Raw genomic sequence first — 25,431 nt, forward strand, 5'->3', positions numbered from 1 at the left:
TGACAGTGGCACTTCAGTGGAATGTTTGCCCTTTCCTCAGCTCTTTGATGTGACCAGGTCCTGCTGTGATAATGAGGCCTGCACCCCGCCGCAAGGTGAACATCCTGCAGGGTGCCCCGGGCTCTGCCAAAACACACCCAGTCCAACCCCCACATAACGCTCTGTCAACCTTCACACAATGCTCCGACAACCTTCACACAACTACCAGGCAAGGCACTAAAAGGCTTCAAAACATTGGCCCAGCAGTGACATCATTTGAGTCAATTGGAGGTGTACCTGTGGATGTATTTCAAGGCTTACCTTCAAACTCAGTGCCTCTTTGCTTGACATTATGGGAAAATCTAAAGAAATCAGCTAAGATCTCAGAAAGAAATTGTAGACCACATGTCTGGTTCATCCTTGGGAGCAATTTCCAAACGCCTGAAGGTACCATGTCCATCTGTACAAATAGTACGGACGTTTAAACACCATGGGATCACGCAGCCGTCATACCGCTCAGGAAGGAGACGCGTTCTGTCTCCTAAAGATGAACATACTTTTGTGCGAAAAGTGCAAATCAATCCCAGAACAACAGCAAAGGACCTTGTGAAGATGCTGGAGGAAACCAGTACAAAAGTATCTATATCCACAGTAAAACGAGTTCTATATCGACATAACCTGAAATGCCGCTCAGCAATGAAGAAGCCACTGCTCCAAAACTGCCGTAAAAAAGCCAGACTGCGGTTTGCAACTGCACATGGGGACAAAGATCGTACTTTATGGAGAAATGTCCTCTGGTCTGATGAAACAAAAATAGAACTGTTTGGCCATATTGACCATCGTTATATGTTTGGAGAGAAAAGGGGAGGCGTGCAAGCCTAAGAACACCATCCCAATGTTAAAGCATGGGGGTGGCAGCATCATGTTGTGGGGGTGCTGGGTGCTTTGCTGCAGGAGGGACTGGTGCACTTCACAAAATAGATGGCATCATGAGGTTGGGAAATTATGTGGATATATTGAAGCAACATCTCAAGACAGTTAAAGCTTGGTCGCAAATGGGTCTTCCAAATGGACAATGACCCCAAGCATGACCTCAATCCTATTGAAAATTTGTGGGCAGAATTGAAAAAGCATGTGTGAGCAAGGAGGCCTACAAACCTGACTCAGTTACACCAGCTCTGTCAGGAGGAATGGGCTAAAATTCACCCAACTTATTGTGGGAAGCTTGTGGAAGGCTACCCGAAACGTTTGTCCCAAGTTAAATAATTTAAAGGCAATGCAACCAAATACTAATTGAGTGTATGTAAACTTCTGACCCACTGGAAATGTGATGAAAGAAATAAAATATGAAATAAATCATTCTCTCTGCTATTATTCTGACATTTCACATTCTTAAAATAAAGTGGTGATCCTAACTGACCTTAAACAGGGCATATTTACATGATTTAAATGTCAGAAATTCTGAAAAACTGAGTTAAAATGTATTTGGCTAAGGTATGTAAACTTCCAACTTCAACTATATGTACATTACTGTATGTATACTTGGGTATTGTTTTCAACAGGAAATGTTTAAAAAAATAGCTGTAAAGCATCTTTAACCCATTTGACGGGGATTATCATCTCTATAGTCCTTTAAGTGTTTCCCCATAGAGAGTTCAGCGACTTTGTTTTTAGAACGCAGTGCTTCTAATGACACAAGGAAAGAACAGAGTTTCTACACTTTGAGAAAATGAAACCTGGGTCTTTTCATCAGAGCGGACTTTTTTACCCCTTCATAAGAGGTGAGTGCGAGCCAGTGTGATTGCTTCGCTTGGGGCAATACACTTCAAGTCGTAGGGTCAATGAGTTTGGGTTATGAAACCCCCCCATTCAGCCTCTGTTGAATCCTCAATCTGAAAACTCAAGGATGTTGGGTAATACCTCCTAATTCATCTGTGTCCTATTCAGAGCTTCTGTTTGGTGATATGGAGAAATGACACTTAGCTGTAAACGGGGCCCTTTGTTTGCATATGCAGGCAGAGCAGGATGACTGTGGGTATGGGGGAGGGGGGTGGGTGGGTGTGTACACATGGGAGTCTAATCTAGAATGTGTGTGTGTACATTCGTGTTTGTTTTGCGGGCTGTATGTGTGTATAGCGTTTCGCTATATGCCCGTCGTGTGGTGTCTCGCTGTGCATTAATGTACGGAGTTTGTATGTTCTCACGGTGGCGTTTGTTGTTTAAGGGAGGACTTATGATAAGTCACTGCTTATTCGCGTGTTAGATTCTCACTGTAATTCAGTACACATCACTGTCGCATTGAAAAATGGTTTTTAATGTAAGGTTTTGGAATAACTAGTTCAGGTAGCAACGAGCTGGCTTTAGATGCCAGACTAGGCTGAACTATTGGACTGTCACTGACGCTATGAGATTGAGGACAGGGGTGAGAGGAATGGGGTGAGGGAAATGGGGGGGGGTTCCAGTTCATAGATGTACATTTCTCTCCGGGGCAGGCTTTCATTTCCTCCTCCACTCCTCTCTATCCCCTCGTTCGTTCACTCCTCCGCTCCCCTCGTTCCTCTCATTACCCTGGGCGCGTGGCGCTCCCCTTTCCCTCCCTCTCCTCCCTCCCTCGCTGGCGGCCTGGCTTTCTTCTCTTATTAATTGGGTTTCGTTACATTAAGCCCCCTGGCCAAAAGGCCATCCTGCCAATAAAACGTTCAATTTTTAACACTTCACCGAGAGCTGGGCTGGCTGACTGACTTCCTGGGGGTTCAAACCACTCTGGGAATAGTAATTGGTTATTTATTTAAACTTCACCCGGGTTGGTAGTGTGTTTTGGTGGAGAGGTAGTGGAGAGAGGAGAGTGGCGGTCCCTTTCTTTCTGTGGCCTATAAATGGAGAGACACTGGGAGGGGGACGTTTTTGGAGGGGGTGTGTTTGCTCAACTTTGTTGTGCAAAGGTCAGGCATTCCACACACACAGAGCCACTGAGAGGGAACACCTGGCCAGACTATGTATGTCTCCATAGGGCTTTAGTTTGCCCCACGCCCACAGTTCTCTCTATCTAATGCCTTTGTGTTCACAGCTTTTTACAGTAGCCCTGTACGGAGTCATCAGTGGCACTGTGTCTGAGAAGTGTTTAAACAAGCTAGGAGAGGCAGGATCTGGGCTGGTTTTGCTCTCGTCTTGGTTGGTCTCCCCATTCTTTACTTTCAGATGAATTCTCTCTCAGCTGAGAAAGACTGATATAATTTCAGTAGAGGCTGAAGTGTCATAACGATCTGGTCTACATTAATGTACTGTATGTACACTGTGATTTTCCTCTGTACTGTATGTACACTGTGATTTTCCTCTGTACTGTATGTATACACTGTGATTTTCCTCTGTACTGTATGTACACTGTGATTTTCCTCTGTACTGTATGTATACACTGTGATTTTCCTCTGTACTGTATGTACACTGTGATTTTCCTCTGTACTGTATGTATACACTGTGATTTTCCTCTGTACTACACTGTGACTGTACTGTATGTGTACACTGTGATTTTTCTGTACTCTGTGACTGTACTGTATGTACACTGTGATTTTCCTCTGTACTGTATGTATACACTGTGATTTTCCTCTGTACTGTATGTACACTGTGATTTTCCTCTGTACTGTATGTATACACTGTGATTTTCCTCTGTACTGTATGTACACTGTGATTTTCCTCTGTACTGTATGTATACACTGTGATTTTCCTCTGTACTGTATGTACACTGTGATTTTCCTCTGTACTGTATGTACACTGTGATTTTCCTCTGTACTGTATGTATACACTGTGATTTTCCTCTGTACTGTATGTATACACTGTGATTTTCCTCTGTACTGTATGTACACTGTGATTTTCCTCTGTACTGTATGTATACACTGTGATTTTCCTCTGTACTGTATGTACACTGTGATTTTCCTCTGTACTGTATGTATACACTGTGATTTTCCTCTGTACTGTATGTATACACTGTGATTTTCCTCTGTACTGTATGTATACACTGTGATTTTCCTTGTACTGTATGTATACACATGTGATTTTCCTCTGTACTGTATGTATACACTGTGATTTGTACTGTAGTACACTGTGATTTTCCTCTGTACTGTATGTATACACTGTGATTTTCCTCTGTACTGTCTGTACACTGTGATTTTCCTCTGTACTGTATGTATACACTGTGATTTTCCTCTGTACTGTATGTACACTGTGATTTTCCTCTGTACTCTGTGATTTTCCTCTGTACTGTACACTGTATTTTCCTCTGTACACTGTGATTTTCCTCTGTACTGTATGTACACTGTGATTTTCCTCTGTACTGTATGTACACTGTACTCTGTACTGTTTACACTCCTCTGTACTGTATGTATCCTCACTGTATGTCACACTGTGATTTTCCTCTGTACTGTATGTACACTGTGATTTTCCTCTGTACTGTATGTATACACTGTGATTTTCCTCTGTACTGTATGTACACTGTGATTTTCCTCTGTACTGTATGTACACTGTGATTTTCCTCTGTACTGTATGTACACTGAGATTTTCCTCTGTACTGTATGTACACTGAGATTTTCCTGTATACTGTGTGTATTTACATTGATTGTCCTCTAACATGCTAGTATGTGCTGACTGACTCATAGACAGATTGTGTGTAGCTTGTCATCAAACAGTCCTGCCTGAAACACAGACCAAAAGGTCACGTGTGGTCAAGCAGGTGTGCAGTGATACAGACATCAGGATAACGCAGCGGGAATATGTGTGTGAACCGGCCAAGAAGAGTAATCGTCAAGCTAACCAGAACATTAACCTAACGTAGCAGGTGTAAAAGAAAGGTCTGAGCGGGCTCAGACGAAACCGGAAGCATCTGGTTTTCAGGCTTCACCTCTTCTCTGCTTTCCCCCTGAAAAACGGGATGCTTCCGGTATCTTCTGACCCTCTGAGGGTGCCAACACATTCTGTTGTCTGTGGTTATACCTTTGATCTGTCTGTCTGTCTGTCTGTCTGTCTGTCTGTCTGTCTGTCTGTCTGTCTGTCTGTCTGTCTGTCTGTCTGTCTGTCTGTCTGTCTGTCTGTCTGTCTCTTTCTGTGTGTGTATTTACAATGGTGTTTGTTCTTGTGGCAACAGGTCACATATATTTCTCTCTCTCTCTCTCTCTCTGCCTCTCTCTCTCTCTGCCTCTCTCTCTCTCTCTCTCACTCTGCCTCTCTCTCTGCCTCTCTCTCTCTCTCTCTCTCTCTCTCTGTCTATGCCTCTGTCTCTCTCTCTCTCTCTGTCTATGCCTCTGTTTCTCTCTCTCTCTCTCTCTCTCTCTCTCTCTGTCTATGCCTCTCTCTCTCTCCCCTGCCTCCCTGCCTCCCTCCCTCCCTCCCTCCCTCCCCCTCCCTCCCTCCCTCCCTCCCTCCCTCCCAGAGTACGTGACCGGACTCAATCAGTAACAGTGTGTATTTTCAGGTGTGGCTGTTAAGGGCCCTGGCTGCATAACAGAACAGCAAGGAGCTGAGGAAGGGCTTTTCAGTCAACGGATTTAGCAGCATGGGGAATCATGGGAATCTGCTACTTTAGTCTCTCCATCCTCCATGGTTTGTGGAAACACCCCACGTGGTTCCGACACACACTTGATTGTAGCTACGGGCACGCTGAGTCCTCATTGCATATAAATTACAGAAGTGGGAAGCGATTATTATAAACTTCCCCTTTTTTTAGTTTTCCTTCCCCCCTCACTCAGCAGACGATGGATAATTGAGTGGAGCACAAAAGGCAAGTGGGGGGGGGGTGCCAAGCAGGCAGTGGGGGAAGGAGAGGTGGTGGGGGGGTGGAGAATCCCTTCCCATCTGAGACTGTACGACAATGTTAGCCAACTGTCAACTAGCGCTGTACACAATGCAAGGGAAGGGGTGGCGATATCAGTGTTAGGCATTTGGGTTAGCAGTGTGCTTAAGGTTAGCTTTCAAATCAGATTCTAGGACTTTGTGGCTGTGTTGCCTAGTGACCACTGCATACATACTGAAAATGTATCAACCCCTACAAAAATGACCATTTAATTATAATCCACATAATAATTCACATTTCCTGTTGCTGCAGGATTATTTTCCTGTATGAGAAACTGATCAAATTTAGATGGGACTTCTGTATATCCATGCAGGTATACACACATACACACACACACACACACACACACACACAAATATGCACTTGCGTGCACGAACACACTGATCTGTACCAGCAGAATGACTACGCTCCCTCACAATGGTACCTATACTAGATCCTGACTCTGTGTGGAATACAACCTTAAATCTAACAACAGTGGGGTCACCCAGGAAATGAACTGGGTTGTATCTGACCACCCATCCATCTAACCTCCATCCAACCTTCTTCACACAAGACACCAGTTGCGTTTACCCAAGCAGCACCCCCCATTTTTGACACACACACACACACACACACACACACACACACACACACACACACACACACACACACACACACACACACACACACACACACACACACACACACACACACACACACACACACACACAGACACACACAGAGAGAGAGAGCAGCACGCCAAGGCATTGAGCCTCCCTGTTCTGTTACAAAGCAAAGAGTTGGCGCTAGGGTTTCTCCTCTCAAACACCGTGGCTCTCTGCCAGCTCCAGTTCCGCGCAATGAATTTCTTTTCAAACCACATCTGAGGCCGCTTGAAAAGGTCCGGCCAAGCCCGGTTATAAAATTCTCAAATGGAACGTTTATTTCCAAATCCGTGCCCTCTGTCTGTCTCCGTGTGTGAAATATGAATAGAAAAGAGAACCTAAGCCTATTTCTTCCCTGTCGTTAAAAAAGACCGCTGCCGCCACAGTTTGAGCCATCGTCCCGGGGGACAAGAAGGGGAGATCAAATCGCGGCGACATTGCATGACCCTCAATGGTCGTGGTCAAGTCAGAGCTGTGCAACCACTTCCTCTAACTGTGTAGTACAAAAGTATATTAAAAAAAGTGTATTCTTTGTAAACTTGGCATGAAGCAGGGAGTGGTTTAAAGGAAGGAAGGTGCGGCTAGTCCATAAGAAACCACCTGAACTATTAAAGTTTTAAAATGGCAGCTCCTTCAGTTGTACCCGGTTACCTCCAATGACTTGTTTTCTGGGCGAACAGAAATACCCCTTCCTTCTCCTTGTGCAAGTCAAGTCCCCCAAAACTCTCTGTGTCCATTTAATATTGTGACAATTTAGCATTTTATTTTGGCATCTGTATACAGACATCTTGGTGGATGGTGCTGGCTAGTGACTAGTAGTGGAGCTATGGGTTAGTTAGAGGATGGTGCTGGCTAGTGGCTAGTAGTGGTGCTATGGTTTAGGTAGAGGATGGTGCTGGCTAGTAGTGGTGCTATGGTTTAGGTAGAGGATGGTACTGGCTGGTAGTAGAGCTATGGTTTAGGTAGAGGATGCATATGTGCCTCCTAGATTCAGTAAAAGCTGTGTCGGTCACAGAAGCCCCCAGGTTTCCCCTGGTGGATTTAGCCTTAAGGACAGCACACAATGGAGGCACAGTTTATTAAGAAGTTGAGAGAAATGGGCTGTGACAGCTGCAACTGGGAGAGCACAAAAGAGGTCTTCTCCAATATGGTGGAGGCAAGGGCATTTCAAAAGCTCCTCAGCTTTCTCAGGTGCCAGAGAGTCCGTCAGCAAGCGGGCCGTGTTGGTTTTTCTGCCATAGGATGGAGCTGGAGATATAGGGGGAAGTGTGTGCACGGGTTTGTGTGTGTACCTGCATCAATGACTGCATGCTTGTTAAATTGTCTCATTTATATGGTTTAGGATCCTCTCTCTTTCTCTCTCCCTCTCTCTCTCTCACACTCTCTTTCCATCCTCACTCTCTCTCCATCCTCACTCTCTCTCCGTCTGTCGGAAAGAGAACCCGAAGACTGGAGAGCTTAAATGAAAATCCTCCATCCAGGTTCTTATCTCGTTCCCGCAGGGAAGCAAATGTGAGCTGAAAGGCGTAACAATTAAGAGAAGAGGGGTGAGGATGGTATAATTTTAGCCCCAGCTAGTACAGGCATGTCTCTGGCTGCTCCAGGCCCAATTCAGGCCCTCTATTTGGGAGTCCTCTTCGGTCCTCATCCTGGTGGGATAAAGTGCCATTAAAGCTATTCCAACACACAGATTATCCCCTGACCTTTGACCCTGGCTGACCTGGGTTTTCCTGGGCTTGAGACGTCAGGACTTTAGAGACAGGGTTTAGGGACTAATTAGTTGCTATGAGTGAGCTAATTTTGTTTGAAGTTGGATTGAGAATTTTTTGTAGTTGATACTCACTCTATTTTTGATCAGAACCCCTTTTTTGGGGTGTTTTTCATTACTATGCAAATTAGTTCTGAAAATGTTGGACTATTTTGAGGCAGGATCCAACATTACGTAAGAGATGGTCAAGCCAAACGTACTTGATATGTTGTGTGTGTGTGTGTGTGTGTGTGTGTGTGTGTGTGTGTGTGTGTGTGTGTGTGTGTGTGTGAGAGAGAGCAAAAGAGAGAGGGCTGGAGACCTGGGGGTCTTGATGCTTAACCAGGCTTCGGAATCTGACACGCATGAACTCCATTTTAGTAAGGTGTGCATATCTGAGATCCACCCCACCCTACTGCTAAACCCCTGGTTAGGACATTCCCAGAGGGGGTAGGGGGAGAGGTGGTAGTTTGGTGCTAGTCTGTGAGGGGTCCGGTCCGGCAACACAGGAAATTCCAGGGGGAGTCGTGGCTCTGCCACAAATTAGCATGCTGAGAATGTCACCTTAGCACGAATCGCCTCGCTGCAAATCAAGCCAATGAAAGTTACCTAGTGGTGTTTGTTTATATATATATACACAGTTGAAGTCGTAGGTTTACATACACCTTAGCCAAATACATTTAAACTCAGTTTTTCACAATTCCTGACATTTAATCCAAGTAAAAATTCCCTGTTTTAGGTCAGTTAGCATCACCACTTTATTTTAAGGATGTGAAGTGTCAGAATAATAGTAGAGTGAATGATTTATTTCAGCCTTTATTTCTTTCATCACATTCCTAGTGTGCCAGAAGTTTACATACACTCAATTAGTATTTGGTAGCATTGTCTTTAAATTGTTTAACTTGGGACAAACGTTTCGGGTAGCCTTCCCCAAGCTTCCCACAATAAGTGGGGTGAAATTTGGCCCATTCCTCCTGGCAGAGCAGGTGTAACTGAGTCAGGTTTTGTAGGCCTACTTACTCGCACATGCTTTTTCAGTTCTGCCCACACATTTTTCAAAAGAATTGAGGTCAGAGCTTTGTGATGGCCACTCCAATACCTTGACTTTGTTGTCCTTAAGCCATTTTGCCACAACGTGTCTCCTTCCAGAGCGGTATGACGGCTGCGTGGTTCTATGGTGTTTAAACCTGCGTACTATTGTTTGTACAGATGAACATGGTACCTTCAGGCATTTGGAAATTGCTCCCAAGGATGAACTAGACTTGTGGAGGTCTACAATTTTTTTCTGAGGTCTTTGGCTAATTTCTTTAGATTTTCCCATGATGTCAAGCAAAGAGGCACTGGGTTTGAAGGTAGGCCTTGAAATACATCCACAGGTACACCTCCAATTGACTCAAATTATGTCAATTTGCCTATCAGAAGCTTCTAAAGCCATGACATCATTTTCTGGAATTTTCCAAGCTGTTTAAAGGCACAGTCAACTTAGTGTATGTAAAATTCAGTCAACTTAGTGTATGTCAAATTGTGATACAGTGAATTATAAGTGGAATAATCTGTCTGTAAACAATTGTTGGAAAAATTACTTGTGTCATGCACAAAGTAGATGTGCTAACCGACTTGCCAAAACTATAATTTGTTAACAAGAAATTTGTGGAGTGGTTGAAAAACGAGTTTTAATGACTCCAACCTAAGTGTATGTAAACTTCCAACTTTAACTGTATATATATATATATATATATATATATATATATGTTTGTTTGTTTAGGGATTGCATTTGTTATATGTTGGGCAATATTGGGTGTAGTCAAAATGTCCTTCGCTCCCATCATTCTCATACACACCGGAATTGATTGATCGTTTTTTCAGACAAATCCGTATATCCTTTAGAAATGCTGTTTCTGTTTCGGCTCTACAAGTCAATCAGGTCCAGGGTCAGTGCTGGGTGCTCTGATTGTGAGTAGTAGATTTAGCATGGCTAAGCAGTACCATGTGTTCAGTGCTGTTGGAGCGTGTAAGCGGCTAGGGGGCTGCCTGAGTTGGAGGGGCAGGCCTCTGTGGGGGGTGCAGGCCTCTGTGAGTCAGCCTAAGGCTGGGGGGTGGTAGGGAATTGGGTGCTGTGGCCAGACCACTGCTGACGTGATTAACCCTGCCTTTTGGTTCTACTGCAGACGCCTCTATGAGATCTCTCTCTCGTCCTCTCTCTCATTCTCTCTCTCCTTCCCTTTCTTGTCCTTCTCTTTCAATTCAAGGGGCGTTTTTGGCACGGGAAACATGTTCTTTCTCTTTCTCGTCCTCCTTCCGTGTCCTGTCATCCTTCCCTCTTTCTCTTGCCCTCTCATCACCCCTCCTCCATCGCTCATCCCTCCTTCGCTCCTCCTTCCTCCGGCTCTGGCTCTGTAATGAACTCCTCTTATTCACCGGCTAATGACTGCCTTTGATCTCACTGCTAAGACCTCTGCTCTAACGCTACCCTGTGGGGCTTTCTCTTTCACTCTCCCCCTTCTTTCCAACCCCCTCTGCCCTTAGGCAGAAAATAGGGGCAGTACTCACTGACCAAGGCTAAACAAAGTTTTGAGGTGTTGGGGAAAGGCTGGAAGGGGAGTACATTGAGACCTCCCTTGCGGGAAGGTGTTTTATTTTTTACTGTGCCATTAAAGCCCCCATGCAGTCTTTTTTTAATATTATTTTTAATAAATCACTGTTTATTTCAGGAAAATAACTCCATGCCACTTGAGCAAAATATATTTGTAATAATTTATTTCCCTGAGCCTCCTTTTGCCATTGAAATGCTCAGTCTGATCGTATGGGTGTGTTGATACAAATTTAAATATATTTACATACACAACCCTGATTGTCAGATAAGATCGTTTAGAGACTCTAGAGCCTACCGCAGTTACCCCTTCAAAGTAGGAGGATACATATGCAAATAAAAGATGACTGGTCATTGGTCAGAATAATCAGATCAGATTGTGATGTTATGCCGTTGGCCAGAAACTCCATGCTACCTGAACAGGCTGAAATTCCAGGGGGGTTTACATTTCCAAAATCTGTTACACTAAAAGAGCATTTTCACAATTTCAGAGTCTTATTTCGACCTCATGGTGTGGAAATATAATTAAAAACAGGAAAATTGTGACTGCACCACCCCTTTCATCTTACCAGATCCTTTGTTTGTGTGTGTGTGTGTGTGTGTGTGTGGGCTACACAAATCACCAAACGGCCGTACCCTTGTCATTTGAGAGAGGGCCGGGACTTGATTTTACCCTGTAAAACTCTGTAAATGCTAGCTGCTAACTGAAATGAGGAAAGGTCATGTAATTCCTTGTTGAATGTGTTCTGCCTCTCTCATTGTGTCTCTCTCTCCCTTCCAGTCCAATAAGGTTCCGGTGGTACAGCCGTCCCATGCGGTCCATCCGCTCACCCCCCTCATCACGTACAGCGACGAACATTTCGCCCCCGGACCCCACTCTGGACACCACCCCCAGGACGTCAACCCCAAACAAGGTAGGTAATGCCCCCCTCCCCTCAAATGACTAAAGCAGTGGACATTGTTAACCTTGGTAACACAAAGGAGACACATTTTGTACACAAATTTGTTTACATCCCTGTTAGTGAGCATTTCTCTTTTGCCAAGATAATCCATCCACCTGACAGGTGTGGCATATCAAGAAGTTCAAGAAGAAACTGCATGATCATTACACACCTTGTGCTGGGGTCATTCAAAGGCCACTCTAAAACGTGCAGTTGTGTCACACAACACGATGCCACAGATGTCTCATGTTTTGAGGGAGCGTGCAATTTGCATGCTGACTGCAGGAATGTCCACCAGTGCTGTTGCCAGAGAATTCAATGTCCATTTCTCTACCATAAGACACCTCCAACATCGTTTTAGAGAATTTGTCAGTACGTCCAACCGGCCTCACAACCGCAGACCCCATGTAACCACGCCACCCCAGGACCTCCACATCCGGCTTCTTCACCTGCGGGATCGTCTGAGACCAGCCACCCGGATGGCTGATAGAACTGTGGGTTTGCACAACGAAGAATAGTCACAAACTGTCTCGTAGAAGCTCATGCAGTTCTGCGTCGTAACCGACTTCAGTGGGCAAAATGCTCACCTGTGATGGCCACTGGCGCGCTGGAGAAGTGTGCTCTTCACAGATGAATCCCGGTTCGTCTGTACCGGGCAGATGGCGTCATGTGGGCGAGCTGTTTGCTGACGTCAACATGTGTTCCCCATGGTGTTCCCCGTGGGGTTATGGAAGGGACAGGCATAAGCTACGTACAATTAACACAGCATTTTATCGATGGCATTTTGAATGCAGAGATACCGTGACGAGATCCTGAGGCCCATTGTCGTGCCATTCATCCGCCGCCATGTTTCAGCATGATAATGCACGGCCCCATGTCGCAAGGATCTGTACACAATTTCTGGAAGCTGAAAATGTCCCAGTTCTTCCATGGAAGATAGAATACTGCATACTCACCAGATATGTCACCTATTGAACATGTTTGGGATGCTCCAGTTCCCGTCAATATCCAGCAATTTCGCACAGCCATGAGGCAAATGGTGGTCACACTAGTACTGACTAGCTTTCTGATCCACACCCTACCTTTTTTTTTAAAGGTATCTGTGACCAACAAATGCATTTCTGTAGTCCCAGTCATGTGAAATCCATAGAATCTATTTCAATTGACAGATTTTCCTAATATGAACTGTAACTCAGTAAAATTGTTGAAATTGTTGCACGTTTTTTATATTTTGTTCAGTGTAGTAAAGATTTTCACATCACACCGTATTCATCACTACCCATCTCCACAAAGAGGCATGAAGCCAAAGCTGTTCCTCAGAGGGAAATGCAACATATAAGTTCACCCAGCCACCTACACAAGGTGGTTGGGCGGCGTTCTGTCTCAGAGAAAGAAAACTAGAACACATTCCTCCACACAGCGTAGCGCATCTTCCCACCTACCTGAATGAAGCAGAGCTCCTCAGACAGACAAGGCTGTCGGGGATTTACCACACTGCACTGCTGAAAACCCTTTTCTTTCTTCTCTATCGTTCTTCTCTGTCTTTCTCTACTCTCTTTTTTACCCCTCCATTTGTCACCCTATATAATACTATTTCCCTGTCTGTCTGGGTAAAAACATCACAGTAAAACCCCTGACAGACTGTCTGTCTGGGTAAAAACGTCACAGTAAAACCCCTGACAGACTGTCTGTCTGGGTAAAAACCTCACAGTAAAACCCCTGACAGACTGTCTGTCTGGGTAAAAACCTCACAGTAAAACCCCTGACAGACTGTCTGTCTGGGTAAAAACGTCACAGTAAAACCCCTGACAGACTGACTGTCTGGGTAAAAACCTCACAGTAAAACCCCTGACAGACTGACTGTCTGGGTAAAAACGTCACAGTAAAACCCCTGAAAGGCGCTAGAGCATAAAGGCAGTTGGAAAGCCCAGGCACAGTCAGGGTGAGACTTTGGCAGAGGTTCATAGGTCTTGTACTGGTCTGGCCCCGGCACTCCATATGCGCTCCCCTCCCCTCTTCCTTCCGGCTGCCACGCACCGCCCCCTACTTAAAAGCAGGAGGCAGACCAGACAGGATGCGATGTGTGATGACGGGGCAGTTGAGTAAATAATCCAATATGGCCGCCAAACACCAGCTCCATCCAGACATCGTAGTGATCTTATGTACCTGTACACAGCAGGACAACTGAATAGGAAAGTCATTCACTTCCCTTGTAGCTACAGGATTTCTTTACAGTAATGCATTCCATAGGGCTCTGTTTTTTTAACGTTTTGGTCCTCGTTTACAGTCCTCATACATTTTGGTCTGAGTAGTCCCCAGGGATTGAGTATGAGAGTTGATGATAAAACATAGCACAGGATGGAGTTATATGAAGAAACCGCTGGAGGAGATCTGAGTCTGAATCGATCCACACACTCCCATAGCCTGGACTGGTCCATGTAGAAGAGATGTGCTAGATGAATTAGCTGTAAATGAAGTCCCCTGGCCTTTCCAGGTCTAGATACTGTAAAAGAGCTAAAGAAATGTAGGAAGCAGAGAGGGTAGTCTCTATCCATCTCTCTCTCTCTCTTTCTATCACACTTTTGCCTTCTTGTTCTCTTGCTCACTCGCTCTCTCGCTCTCATTTTCATCAGCCAATCGGCCCGCTGCACTCCATAGCTGGATCAGGACTTTGATCTTCTCGTTAATTATTTAAGAAATCATGGATGTTCTCATTATGGGTCCTAATAAGCTCTAATATGTGCCGGGCGGTAACGTTGGATCGAAAGTCAAACTCCGGAGCCCTTTGAACAGACTTCAGACTTCACATTGTAATTTACAATGAAAAAATGTAACACTTATAATATAATAGTTTAATACGAGATCATATTTTGAAATACACGTTATGTCTACACGTGGATAAGGTTATGAAAATCATTCAGAAGCAAGGCTATCAGGGTAAAATGGTGGGAAGGATGTTGATGAGAACGTGAGCGAGTAAATACGCACCTTTTTAGTGCCTTGAGTGACCGTGTTAACACTGAGCTCCCCTCACTCCATCTCTATCTCTCCCTCACTCTCTCCCTTCCCTCCTGACTATCCTATCCTTCACTACCTTCTCACTTTCCCTCCGCCCCTTGCTCCTTACCCTTCCTTACATCCCCCATTCTTCTCTCTCACGCTCCCTCCCCTTCCTTCCCTCCCTCCTTAGTGCCCTACAGAGCACCCTGAGACTGGGGTGGTGAATAAGTGGGCTGGGGGTGCTGGAATCCAGCGTTGCCACAGTGGCTTTGGAGATAAGCCTCCTCTCTCTGCCGCTCCGAGGGAGTTAGACCCCTACAGACTGCAGCCTGAGAAGAAAGGGGGGGTGGAGGGAAGGGGGGGAAGCATGGATCCATCTGGGATTCGGAGATGGTGTTAATCTGGAGGCGTTTGCCTTCTTCCTCTTCTATGTGTGTGTGTGTGTGTGTCACTGTAGGGCCTTCTACACGGGCCTACACAGCACTCCCTTGACCATAGCTCCCAGTCTGACAGATCCATTTACCTTCATTTCCTTCACCCTCCCCCTCCTCCCTCTCTCCCTCCTTCCATCCCAGTTTAACTTCTCGCCAGCCTCTACAACAAGCTGAGGGAGGCTGAGAGCCCTTGACCTTGAAGCCCAAGAGGCCTAGCGTTGATGAAGAGAGGGAGAGCTTAGCTGTGTTAAGGATCCAGTGACAGGGCAGGGCCCCAGTGAATGCTCTCTGTAGGGAACATTACAAGAAGCACAGAGAGAGACTGGCCTTAATGAACACTCTGACTGGAGGGACTAGAGGGCTACATGGGGGGGACTAGAGGGACAAGAGGGCTACATGGGGGGACTAGAGGGACAAGGCTACATGGGGGGACTAGAGGGACAAGAGGGCTACATGGGGGGACTAGAGGGACAAGAGGGCTACATGGGGGGACTAGAGGGACAAGAGGGCTACATGGGGGGGACTATGCTACATGGGGGGGACAAGAATGCTGCATGGGGGGGGGGGACAAGGCTACATGGGGGGGGACTAGATGGGGGGACTAGAGGGCTACATGGGGGACTAGATGGGGGGACTAGAAGGCTACATGGGGGGACTAGAAGGGACATGGGGGGGACTAGAATGCTACATGGGGGGACTAGAGGGAAGGGCTACATGGGGGGACTAGAATGCTACATGGGGGACTAGATGGGGGGACAAGAGGGCTACATGGGGGGGGGACTAGAGGGAGAGGCTACATGGGGGGGACTAGAGGGACAAGAGGGCTACATGGGGGGACTAGAGGGACAAGAGGGCTACATGGGGCTAGAGGGACAAAGGGCTACATGGGGGGGGACTAGAGGGACAAGAGGGCTACATGGGGGACTAGAGGGACAAGAGGGCTACATGGGGGGGACTAGAATGCTACATGGGGGGACTAGAGGGACAAGAGGGCTACATGGGGGGGGACTAGAGGGACTAGAGGGCTACATGGGGGGGACTAGAGGGACAAGAGGGCTACATGGGGGACTAGAGGGATGCTACATGGGGGGACTAGAGGGACAAGAGGGCTACATGGGGGACTAGAGGGACAAGAGGGCTACATGGGGGGACTAGAGGGACAAGAGGGCTACATGGGGGGGACTAGAGGGACAAGAGGGCTACATGGGGGGACTAGAGGGACAAGAGGGCTACATGGGGGGACTAGAGGGACAAGAGGGCTACATGGGGGGACTAGAGGGACAAGAGGGCTACATGGGGGGACTAGAGGGACAAGAGGGCTACATGGGGGACTAGAGGGAATGCTACATGGGGGGGGACTAGAGGGACAAGAGGGCTACATGGGGGGACTAGAGGGACAAGAGGGCTACATGGGGGACTAGAATGCTACATGGGGGGACTAGAGGGACAAGAGGGCTACATGGGGGGACTAGAGGGACTAGAGGGACTGGAGGGCCACATGGGGCAAATGTAAACCTTTCTGTATCTATTATAATAATATACACTTGGCACACACACGTACAATTCATACACTGAATTCCAATGCTGCATGGCACAGATGTCCTTATCATGTCAGTGACATGCAGGATCAAACTATTCAAAGATGCTGGAGAAACCATTCAAAAGATGGGAGTTACACACACATAATACTGGGTGGTTACCCCTCATTCACGGTCATTAAATGTTCTAACAATAATGTACAGTATCAATAACAAGCAAGTCTCCAAACACTTACAATATGGTGTCTAATACAGCAACATTTCAACAACGTTGGGACAACGCGTCATCTTCATGGTCGGGTCATTGAATGCATGTTCTGTTCCTTTTCATACAGGACAGTACCACTCATCCTGTCTCTCTACAGGCATGCAGCGGCATCACCCCGGGCCGGACATGACCAACTTCTACCCCCTCTCCCCTGGAGGAGTGGGACAGATCACGCCCCCACTGGGATGGTACGTTTAGGATGACACACACACACACACAACCACCCAACCAACAAGGGAAGATTGAGACCAACTATATACAGTACTGTACATGTGGATCCATTGAGAAGGGTGACCAGACAGACAGACAGGCACACAGAGGGGAAATAGAGACCTTGGACTCTGTCTCACCAGTGCTGAGGCCTCACCACACTGGTTCTCCCTGTGCCCAGCACATGTCCCACAGACCAGTCCAACAGACAGCCCCATACGTGCTCCCGCATATTCAGCTGTCTATTTAGCTGCTCAAAAGACTCCCTGTGTCAGCGGCTCCCTCTGAGCTGCACTATGTTAGTCGCTCCCGTATGAGGCCTCTCTCTCTCTCTCTCTCTCTCTCTCTCTCTCTCTCTCTCTCTCTCTCTCTCCCTCCCTCCCTCCCCCTCCCTCCCCTGGATTCTTTATTCCCATATCTCTCTTTCCTTCTCATTTCTCCCTCCCCCTTCTCTGGTTGGTACATGCCAGGACAGTCCTGGTATAGACAGGAGATGCTTTGGACCCAGATGCTTCCCTACTGTGTTTTTCTCAAACTTCTCTCCTGTGTTTTCTTTGAATATCTTTTAACTCGTATTTCACCTAGTGTGAGTATGTTGGGGAGAGAGAGAGGACGAGGTTCTAAAATTATTGCATGGCTTCTTGTTCCAGGTTCTCCCACCACATGGTCCCGGGTCCCCCAGGCCCCCACGCCACAGGGATCCCCCACCCGGCCATCGTCAACCCCCAGGTCAAACACGAGCCCCAGCACGACAACGACCTGATGCACATGTGAGTCCCCCAAACAGTGGCCCTGTCTGGGTCCACTTCACACAGGGCCAGCCGTGAGTAGAGTGTGGGTGGCTCAAACAAACCCTCATACGCCCCTCTCTACTGTTATGCTGAAAACACACATTGCCACCAAAACACACCTCACTATTCTACTCCTCATGGTATTAGCAGCACATTGAGTTCAGGATACTTCCAGGTATTTGGCCACTCAACCACATGTCCCAACAACTCAGCAGTCCAGCCTCCCTTCTCTCCTATCACCTTGATGTGAGGAGATAAGCAACAAGGGACTCACAGAGCTGATAAGGGTCCCACCACGCTTCATTTGGCCTCTGGCATCACAACATGCATACCAACAGAGACACACACACACACACACACACACACACACACACACACACACACACACACAACACAAACACACACAGAGAACACAGAGAGACACACAGAGACAGAGAGAGACACACACACACACACACACACACACACACACACACACACACACACACACACACACACACATAAACAGAGACACACATAGACAGAGACACACGCACACAGAAACGGAGAGACACACAGAGACAGAGACACACACACACACACACACAGAGAGACACAAACACACACACAGAAACAGACAGAGAGACACACACACACACACACACACACACACACACACACACACACACACACACACACACACACACACACACACACACACACATAGACAGAGACACACAGAGACAGAGACACATGCACACAGAAATGGAGAGACACACAGAGACAGAGACACACACACCACACACAGACACACATCAAGGCCCTGTGACTCTAGAGCTACTAAGTGATTGGCAGTGTGTGTGCTGGGGGGGAAGGTTTAGTTGCCATTACTGGTGAAGTAATCTCTCTCTCTGCTTGAAAGCTCCAAGACTGTATGACTGTACATGATTAAAGACTCCTGGCGTGGCGGCAACGCCTCGCACGCACACACCCTCGCTCCCAATTGGCTGAGGCGAAACAGACCCCTTGCCGTTTGTTCTCACACTCCGGAGGCGCCCAGTTTCACCGTCGCAACCCCCCCTCCTCCCCCCCTCCTCCGCCCGCCTCTCTTTGTTTTAGCCCCGCCGCCGTACCCTTCTTCTTCTTTACCTCGCTCCCTTGTTCTTTTCTCGACAATTGTTTTGCCAGGAAGCCTCAGCACCAGGATCAGAGGAAGGAGCAGGAGCCCAAGAGACCCCACATCAAGAAGCCGCTGAATGCCTTCATGCTGTACATGAAGGAGATGAGGGCCAACGTGGTGGCAGAGTGCACGCTCAAGGAGAGCGCCGCCATCAACCAGATCCTGGGACGGAGGGTACGTATGCGAGAACCCAGGATAGAGCACCCTGACTGGGGTGGGGAACGGTTAACCACCCCCTGTTCTGTAATCCCGGGTCTGAAACCGTGACAATGTGATGATGTGTGCCAGGGAAACGGCCATAAGACACCGTTTGTGTTCCTGTGTTAACCATAACCACCTGACAGCATCTCTCGTTCAGCTAGAGGGCTTCGAGATCATACAAATAGAATCCATAGAACGGACCTCCCCATGCAAATCATGGAGAGTGTAATAATGTTATATGATGTACTGGTTTCTCTTTTGTTTCGTATGTAACGTAAGTGCCTTAGTGTGTTTGGACCCCAGGAAGAGAAGCTGCTGCCTTGGCAACAGCTAATGAGGATCCCTAATAAATACAAAAACAAATGATGTCATAATGGGTGGACTGGTTAGAGGTTCCAAGCCCTTTCTCTGGATTCTCTTTCTATGTTTGAGATGTTCCTTCAACTCTTCCACATCAAGGTCCTTCAAGGGACTAATCCCGATGACCATCTCCTTGTCCTAACCTGTTACTTCCCCTCATCAGACAGATCCACTTTCTACCTGACTGACTAGCGGACATTCAACCAAATGGGCTTTTTCTTTAAACTTACCGTAGATAATAATAGTGTGGTTTGGAAATGACAAAATAATGTTCCTTTTGAGACTGGGAGTAGAAGAAAGAAAGTGAATGAGAAGGAGACCGATAGAACGTGTTGAAAGCCTTAACAGAAAGCCCTGGTGTTTGGGCCAGCCAGCCAGCCACAGCAAAGCTCTGTTTGCGGCCTGTGTTTGGTAATTGCCCGCTGACATAGTTTGAAGCAAAAGCGCCGCTAAATTGGAACCAGTGTTTTGATATGAAATCAAAGTATTTTTTCTCTCTCTCTCTCTTTCTCTCTCTTCCCATATGCTAATCTCTTCATCATGTTCGCCCCCTTTAAAAACAAAAATGATTCCCTATTTTTTTTTACCAAGCATTTTTGTACATTTTTGTCAAGGATTTTTTTCTGTAGCAAAACACTAGCACCCGTGTCTTTGGAGGGAACTTTGGAGGGAACTTTGGAGGGATCTTTGGAGGGAACTTTGGAGGGATCTTTGGAGGGAACTTGAAAGTGCAGACCAGTAATTGACTGTGTGCTGTTTTTTCTTTTTTCTCTCTCGTACTGAATCAGTGGCATGCTTTATCCAGAGAAGAGCAAGCTAAGTATTACGAATTAGCCCGCAAGGAACGGCAGCTCCACATGCAGCTCTACCCAGGCTGGTCCGCCAGAGATAATTATGTAAGTATCATATAGAAACGGATTGGCAGCGGAGAGGTGTGTTTGTGTGTGGGATTTTTGTCAACTGGGATTGAATTTTTCTGACCGGGGTTCAAATAGTATTTGAAATCTGTCAATTACTTTTGAGTGTTTGAGTCTGCCTGGAGTGCCAGATGAGCAGGGTTTGCACTTTTGGGGCTATTCCATTGGTCATATTTATCCAGGCAAGGTTGATCAAGCACCGCTAAAGTATTTAAAAGATTTAAAATGCTCTTTGAACCCAGGCCTGTTCAGTTTTGATGTAGGCTATATGTTGTTTACGAATTTCAGAACAGTATTCTGTGTTAGATTTCTAAAAATCAAAAGACAATGCTAGCTACAACATTCTAATAAACATTAGCCTTTTCCATGATAATGGTGTCCATTTTTAGCTGCTATGCTACAGCCTAATGTGTAATTCATAGCACTCTACTTGCTATGCTATTATTACCACCATAAAGGACTCTAGTATCAGACTCAGTATTATGCGACACTGAGAATAGTGGCCTGTGGATGGTGCTGCCAGTCTTTGATGTTCCGTATCAACAAGGAAGCCTTGGATATGTAAACAGAGTTGATGCCCCTAACAAGAGCGTAGACACTTAGTGACGAGTAGATTACTGTGTGATTTCAGATGGCACAGCACCAAGATGTGTGTGTGTCAGGGCATCTGTCATGTTAGTAATATGCCATGTTCATCTAGGTGTGTGTGTCTGTTCCATATATGTGTGTGTGAGACTGTTCCGTGTGTGTGTGTGTATGTGACTGTATGCTAGCGCCTGCCGTTGTTAAAAAGTGTGGCTCCAGCACTCACTTTCACTCCACCACCACAGGGGCTCTTTGTAGTGTTCACCTGCCTTCTCTCTGGACAGCCCCGCTCAGCACCTCTCACCTTCTGCCTCCGCCGCCCCGCCGCCACCACACCACGCTGGGGGAAACACTGCAGGACAGGGAGTAGAGGACAGGACAGCATACGGCAGGACAATACAATGCAGTACAGACTTTAGTCTCTAGCCCTTACTCCATTGGTGTTGACAGATCTGAAAGGACTGATCTGATAGGCTAAAGCAATAAGCCAGGAAGCAGTGGATGACCTCCTGGTGTCTGATGGCCTCTACTACCGTATACCTGCGTTCGAATACTTATTCTAACCGTACTATTGTGACGTAAATTGAGTATGTAGTATGCTTATTGGTCATAGTATGGAGGTTAGTATGCCAAAAGTTCCCGGATGTCGTACTAAATCCGCCAGAGTATGAAAGCAGTTGACACTATTTCTGTGCTCTTAGGTCCCATAATGAAATGATTCAGGAAATTGGCGTGGCTTCACAACATTTTCAGGTTTGAAGAAAATGTCGGTAAATATGCCCAAGTCAGACGAGAGCGGATACATATTGGTTGCTTGAACTAATTATGACAAATGTTAAGAAAATGTTGAGCAATGTAATAAAGTAATGACTTTTCAAATAAGTTACCTTACACGTTATGTTGGCTGACAATTTGTTAGCTACGCTGTCCTTACGAACCACATAGCATATCATTGCAGCAGTATGGACAGGTATGTTAGCTAGCTACCTAACGTTAGTTGGCTACTAATACAATGTTGAACTTGCCAGTATATTAACTATATGCTATCTAATTAACTACCCAACTTTTATTGACTTATTATTCACAGCATTCTTAGCTTAGCTAAGTGGTATAGTCGGTATGCGTTCTCAATAGACTGGCTATCTTTTCCGATTTCAGAGCACTCTTGTCTGAGTGTGCCAGAGTGTAGAATAACTGAATTTACGAACGCTCAACACCCGTTGAATATGGCCGGTGTCAGTAAACGTCATCGGCAAAAAAGCATAATTAAATTGTTGTCAGCAGCACAGTTAGTCACCAACGCTCTGGATAACATGAAAACAGCCTAACCAGCTCTGCTAGGGTGAGTAAAATGGTCAGAGTGAGCTATTCTCTCATGTTTGTCAGGAAGTAGCTAGCAGGTTAGCCAGTTAGCTTGGTTGCTTGACTGCCGTTGTGAGGTCAGAACGCTCAGCTCAACCCACTCCCTGGCAGAGCGTCCAGTGTGCGATCTGAACACTCCGAGTGCGAAACGCTCTGAATTAACGAACGGACAATCTGACAAAGCTCTGAGTTTACGAACGCACAGAGCGCTCTCTGGCACTCCCGATTGAATTTATGAACACACATCGTAAGATGTCTAGCTAGTAATTTGTTATGCTAACATGCTAGCAAGAGGTTGCATAGCAACAGCATCAACTTCCGATAGACAGGCGAAGCGCTAATACGCTCAACTGAAAGCATACCGCTCGTTTACAGTATTCTAAAATGAACTAGTAGTATATAGTACGTAGTATATACTCATTAAGTATGTAGTATACTGTGTGTTTTTATGGGTATTCGAACACAGCTTATGAGTCTCATAGACACTTAACACCAAGCACCCCTCCGACATAAACTAAGCCCTTCATAGTACTGTACACACACACACACACACACACACACACACACACACACACTCTGTCATAGACTACTGTACACATCACCTGCCCCCCCCTCTCCTCTCTCTGTCTGCCACAGCGGTGTGAGAGGAACCCAGATTAGCTCATCATAAATAAGTGGATTAGTAGACTTTGCAGCAGGAAACCAAAGTGCTGCTCATATTTGACTAGAATGACTGTTATGCTGCTATCTCCACCTATAGTCCCCCTCCCTAGGGGATTTGGGTATAAGCTATAAATCCACACACACTTACTCACAGTGGAGCTCAGTGATCAGCGCTCGCTGGAGGGGCGGTTGACTGATGCTCTCCATGGTAATCAGTCGAGGACCAGCTCTCCCAAGTAATATATAGCCACATGTTTATGTTTTAATTACATATTGATGTTTGGTGTTAGGAGACTGAAAAAGACTACATACGCTGCTGCTGCTGCTACACTTTCAGTCTTTATATAAGAATGGTGATGGACGTTTTGTTCATTATAGGTTGTTAGAGAGCACACACTGATACAGGTGAGGAGAGGACAGCCAAGTTTGCTACTTGCTCTGATTGGAAGGCAAGGGTGGGGTTCAAAACCTAACATTCTAGAATGGATCCTACCAAACATGTCTGTTTGTTAGAGAGCACACTGAAGTCAGGTGTGGAGAGGATGGAGACAACCAGCTCTCATAGGCAGGGAGTAGAGATGGTCAGCCCCTCTGACCAATCCCAGCGTGGTGATTGGCTGCAGGCCCAGAGAGCGAGGAGTGCTGGTTGGCTGCCCGGCGGGGGATGAGTGAACAGGGCAAACGGCAGCAGGACTAAGCGTGGTGGAGTGAGGGTGAGTGCTGGAGCCACACTTTAAGCGTTCACCTCGATATTTTCTAGGGAAAGAAGAAGAAGCGGAAGAGGGAGAAGATACAGGAACCGGCTGCAGGTAACCAACCTCTCCCCCTTTTCCTATCTCTTCCTATCCTTTTCCCAATTTCACTCTTTCTCTCTCTCCCTCTTTCTCCCTCTCTTTCTCTTCCTATCTATCTCTCTCTCTTTCTCTCCCTCTCTCTTCTCTCTCTCTCTTTCTCTCCCTCTCTCTCCCTCTCTCTCTCTCTCTCTTTCTCTCCCTCTGTCCCCCCTCTCTATCTCTCTCTTTCTCTCCCTCTGTCTCCCCTCTCTCTCTCTCCCTCTCTCCCCCCTCTCTCTCTCTCTCTCTCTCTCCCCTCTTTTCTCACGCCAACCCTTTCTCTCCCTCTTTCTCTCTCTTTTCCTCCCTCTGTCTCTCCCTCTCTCTCACCCTCTCTCTCACCCTCTGTCTCTCCCTCTCTTGCCCTCCCTTTCTCTCCCACTCTCTTTTCCTCCTTCTCTTTCTCTCCCTGTCTCTCTCCCTCTCTCTCCCTCTCTTGCCCTCTCTTTCTCTCCCTCTCTCTTTTCCTCCTTCTCTTTCTCTCCCTCTCTTTCTCTCTCTCTTTTCCTTCCTCTGTCTCTCCCTCTCTCTCCCTCTCTTTTCCTCTCTCCTTCTCTTTCTCTCTTTTCCTTCCTCTGTCTCTCCCTCTCTTTTCCTCTCTCCCTCTCTTTCTCTCCCTATCTTTTCCTCTATTTCTCTCCCTCTCTTTCTCTCCCTCTCTTTTCCTCTCTTTCTCTCCCTCTCTTTCTCTCCCTCTCTTTCTCTCCCTCTCTTTCTCTCCCTCTTTTTCTCCCTCTCTCTCCCTCTCTTTTCCTCCCTCTCTTTCTCTCTTTCTCTCCCTCTCTTTTCCACTCTCCCCTTTTCCTCCTTCTCTTTCTCTCTGTCTCTCCCTCTTTTCCTCCCTCTCTTTTCCTCCCTCTCTTTTCCTCCCTCTGTCTCTCCCTCTCTCTCACCCTCTCTCTCACCCTCTGTCTCTCCCTCTCTTGCCCTCCCTTTCTCTCCCACTCTCTTTTTTCCTCCTTCTCTTTCTCTCCCTGTCTCTCTCCCTCTCTCCCCTCTCTTTTCCTCCTTCTCTTTCTCTCCTCTCTTTCTCTCTCTCTCTCTCTTTTCCTTCCTCTGTCTCTCCCTCTCTCTCCCTCTCTTTTCCTCTCTCCTTCTCTTTCTCTCCCTCTCTTTCTCTCCCTCTCTTTTCCTTCCTCTGTCTCTCCCTCTCTCTCCCTCTCTTTTTCTTCCTCTGTCTCTCCCTCTCTTTTCCTCTCTCTCCCTCTCCCTATCTTTTCCTCTCTCCCTCTCTTTCTTCCCTCTCTTTTCCTCTCTTCTCCTCTCTCTTTCTCTCCCTATCTTTTCCTCTCTTTCTCTCCCTCTCTTTCTCTCCCTCTCTTTTTCCTCTCTTTCTCTCCCTCTTTTCTCTCCCTCTCTTTCTCTCCCTC

At 46.6% G+C, this 25,431-nt stretch overlaps 1 protein-coding gene across 16 annotated transcripts in view; it reads left to right on the forward strand.

The window, feature by feature from the left end:
• The window catches only part of lef1 (lymphoid enhancer-binding factor 1), a 54,760-nt gene that overhangs the window by 17,562 nt on the left and 11,767 nt on the right, over positions 1 to 25,431 (forward strand). For 5 of the 16 annotated variants that reach the window (XM_042318945.1, XM_042318941.1, XM_042318953.1 and 2 more), the window contains exons 4-9: positions 11,581 to 11,713; positions 17,048 to 17,168; positions 17,841 to 17,960; positions 19,140 to 19,314; positions 20,490 to 20,597; positions 23,989 to 24,037. In XM_042318945.1, the coding sequence (XP_042174879.1) occupies positions 11,581 to 11,713; positions 17,048 to 17,168; positions 17,841 to 17,960; positions 19,140 to 19,314; positions 20,490 to 20,597; positions 23,989 to 24,037 (706 nt within the window). The remainder of the gene's footprint in view (positions 1 to 11,580; positions 11,714 to 17,047; positions 17,169 to 17,840; positions 17,961 to 19,139; positions 19,315 to 20,489; positions 20,598 to 23,988; positions 24,038 to 25,431) is intronic. The other 11 variants (XM_042318951.1, XM_042318956.1, XM_042318949.1 and 8 more) reach the window with 5 other exon arrangements.

The sequence above is a fragment of the Oncorhynchus tshawytscha genome, unplaced genomic scaffold (assembly GCF_018296145.1).
Source record: "Oncorhynchus tshawytscha isolate Ot180627B unplaced genomic scaffold, Otsh_v2.0 Un_contig_5990_pilon_pilon, whole genome shotgun sequence".
Taxonomy (NCBI): domain Eukaryota; kingdom Metazoa; phylum Chordata; class Actinopteri; order Salmoniformes; family Salmonidae; genus Oncorhynchus; species Oncorhynchus tshawytscha.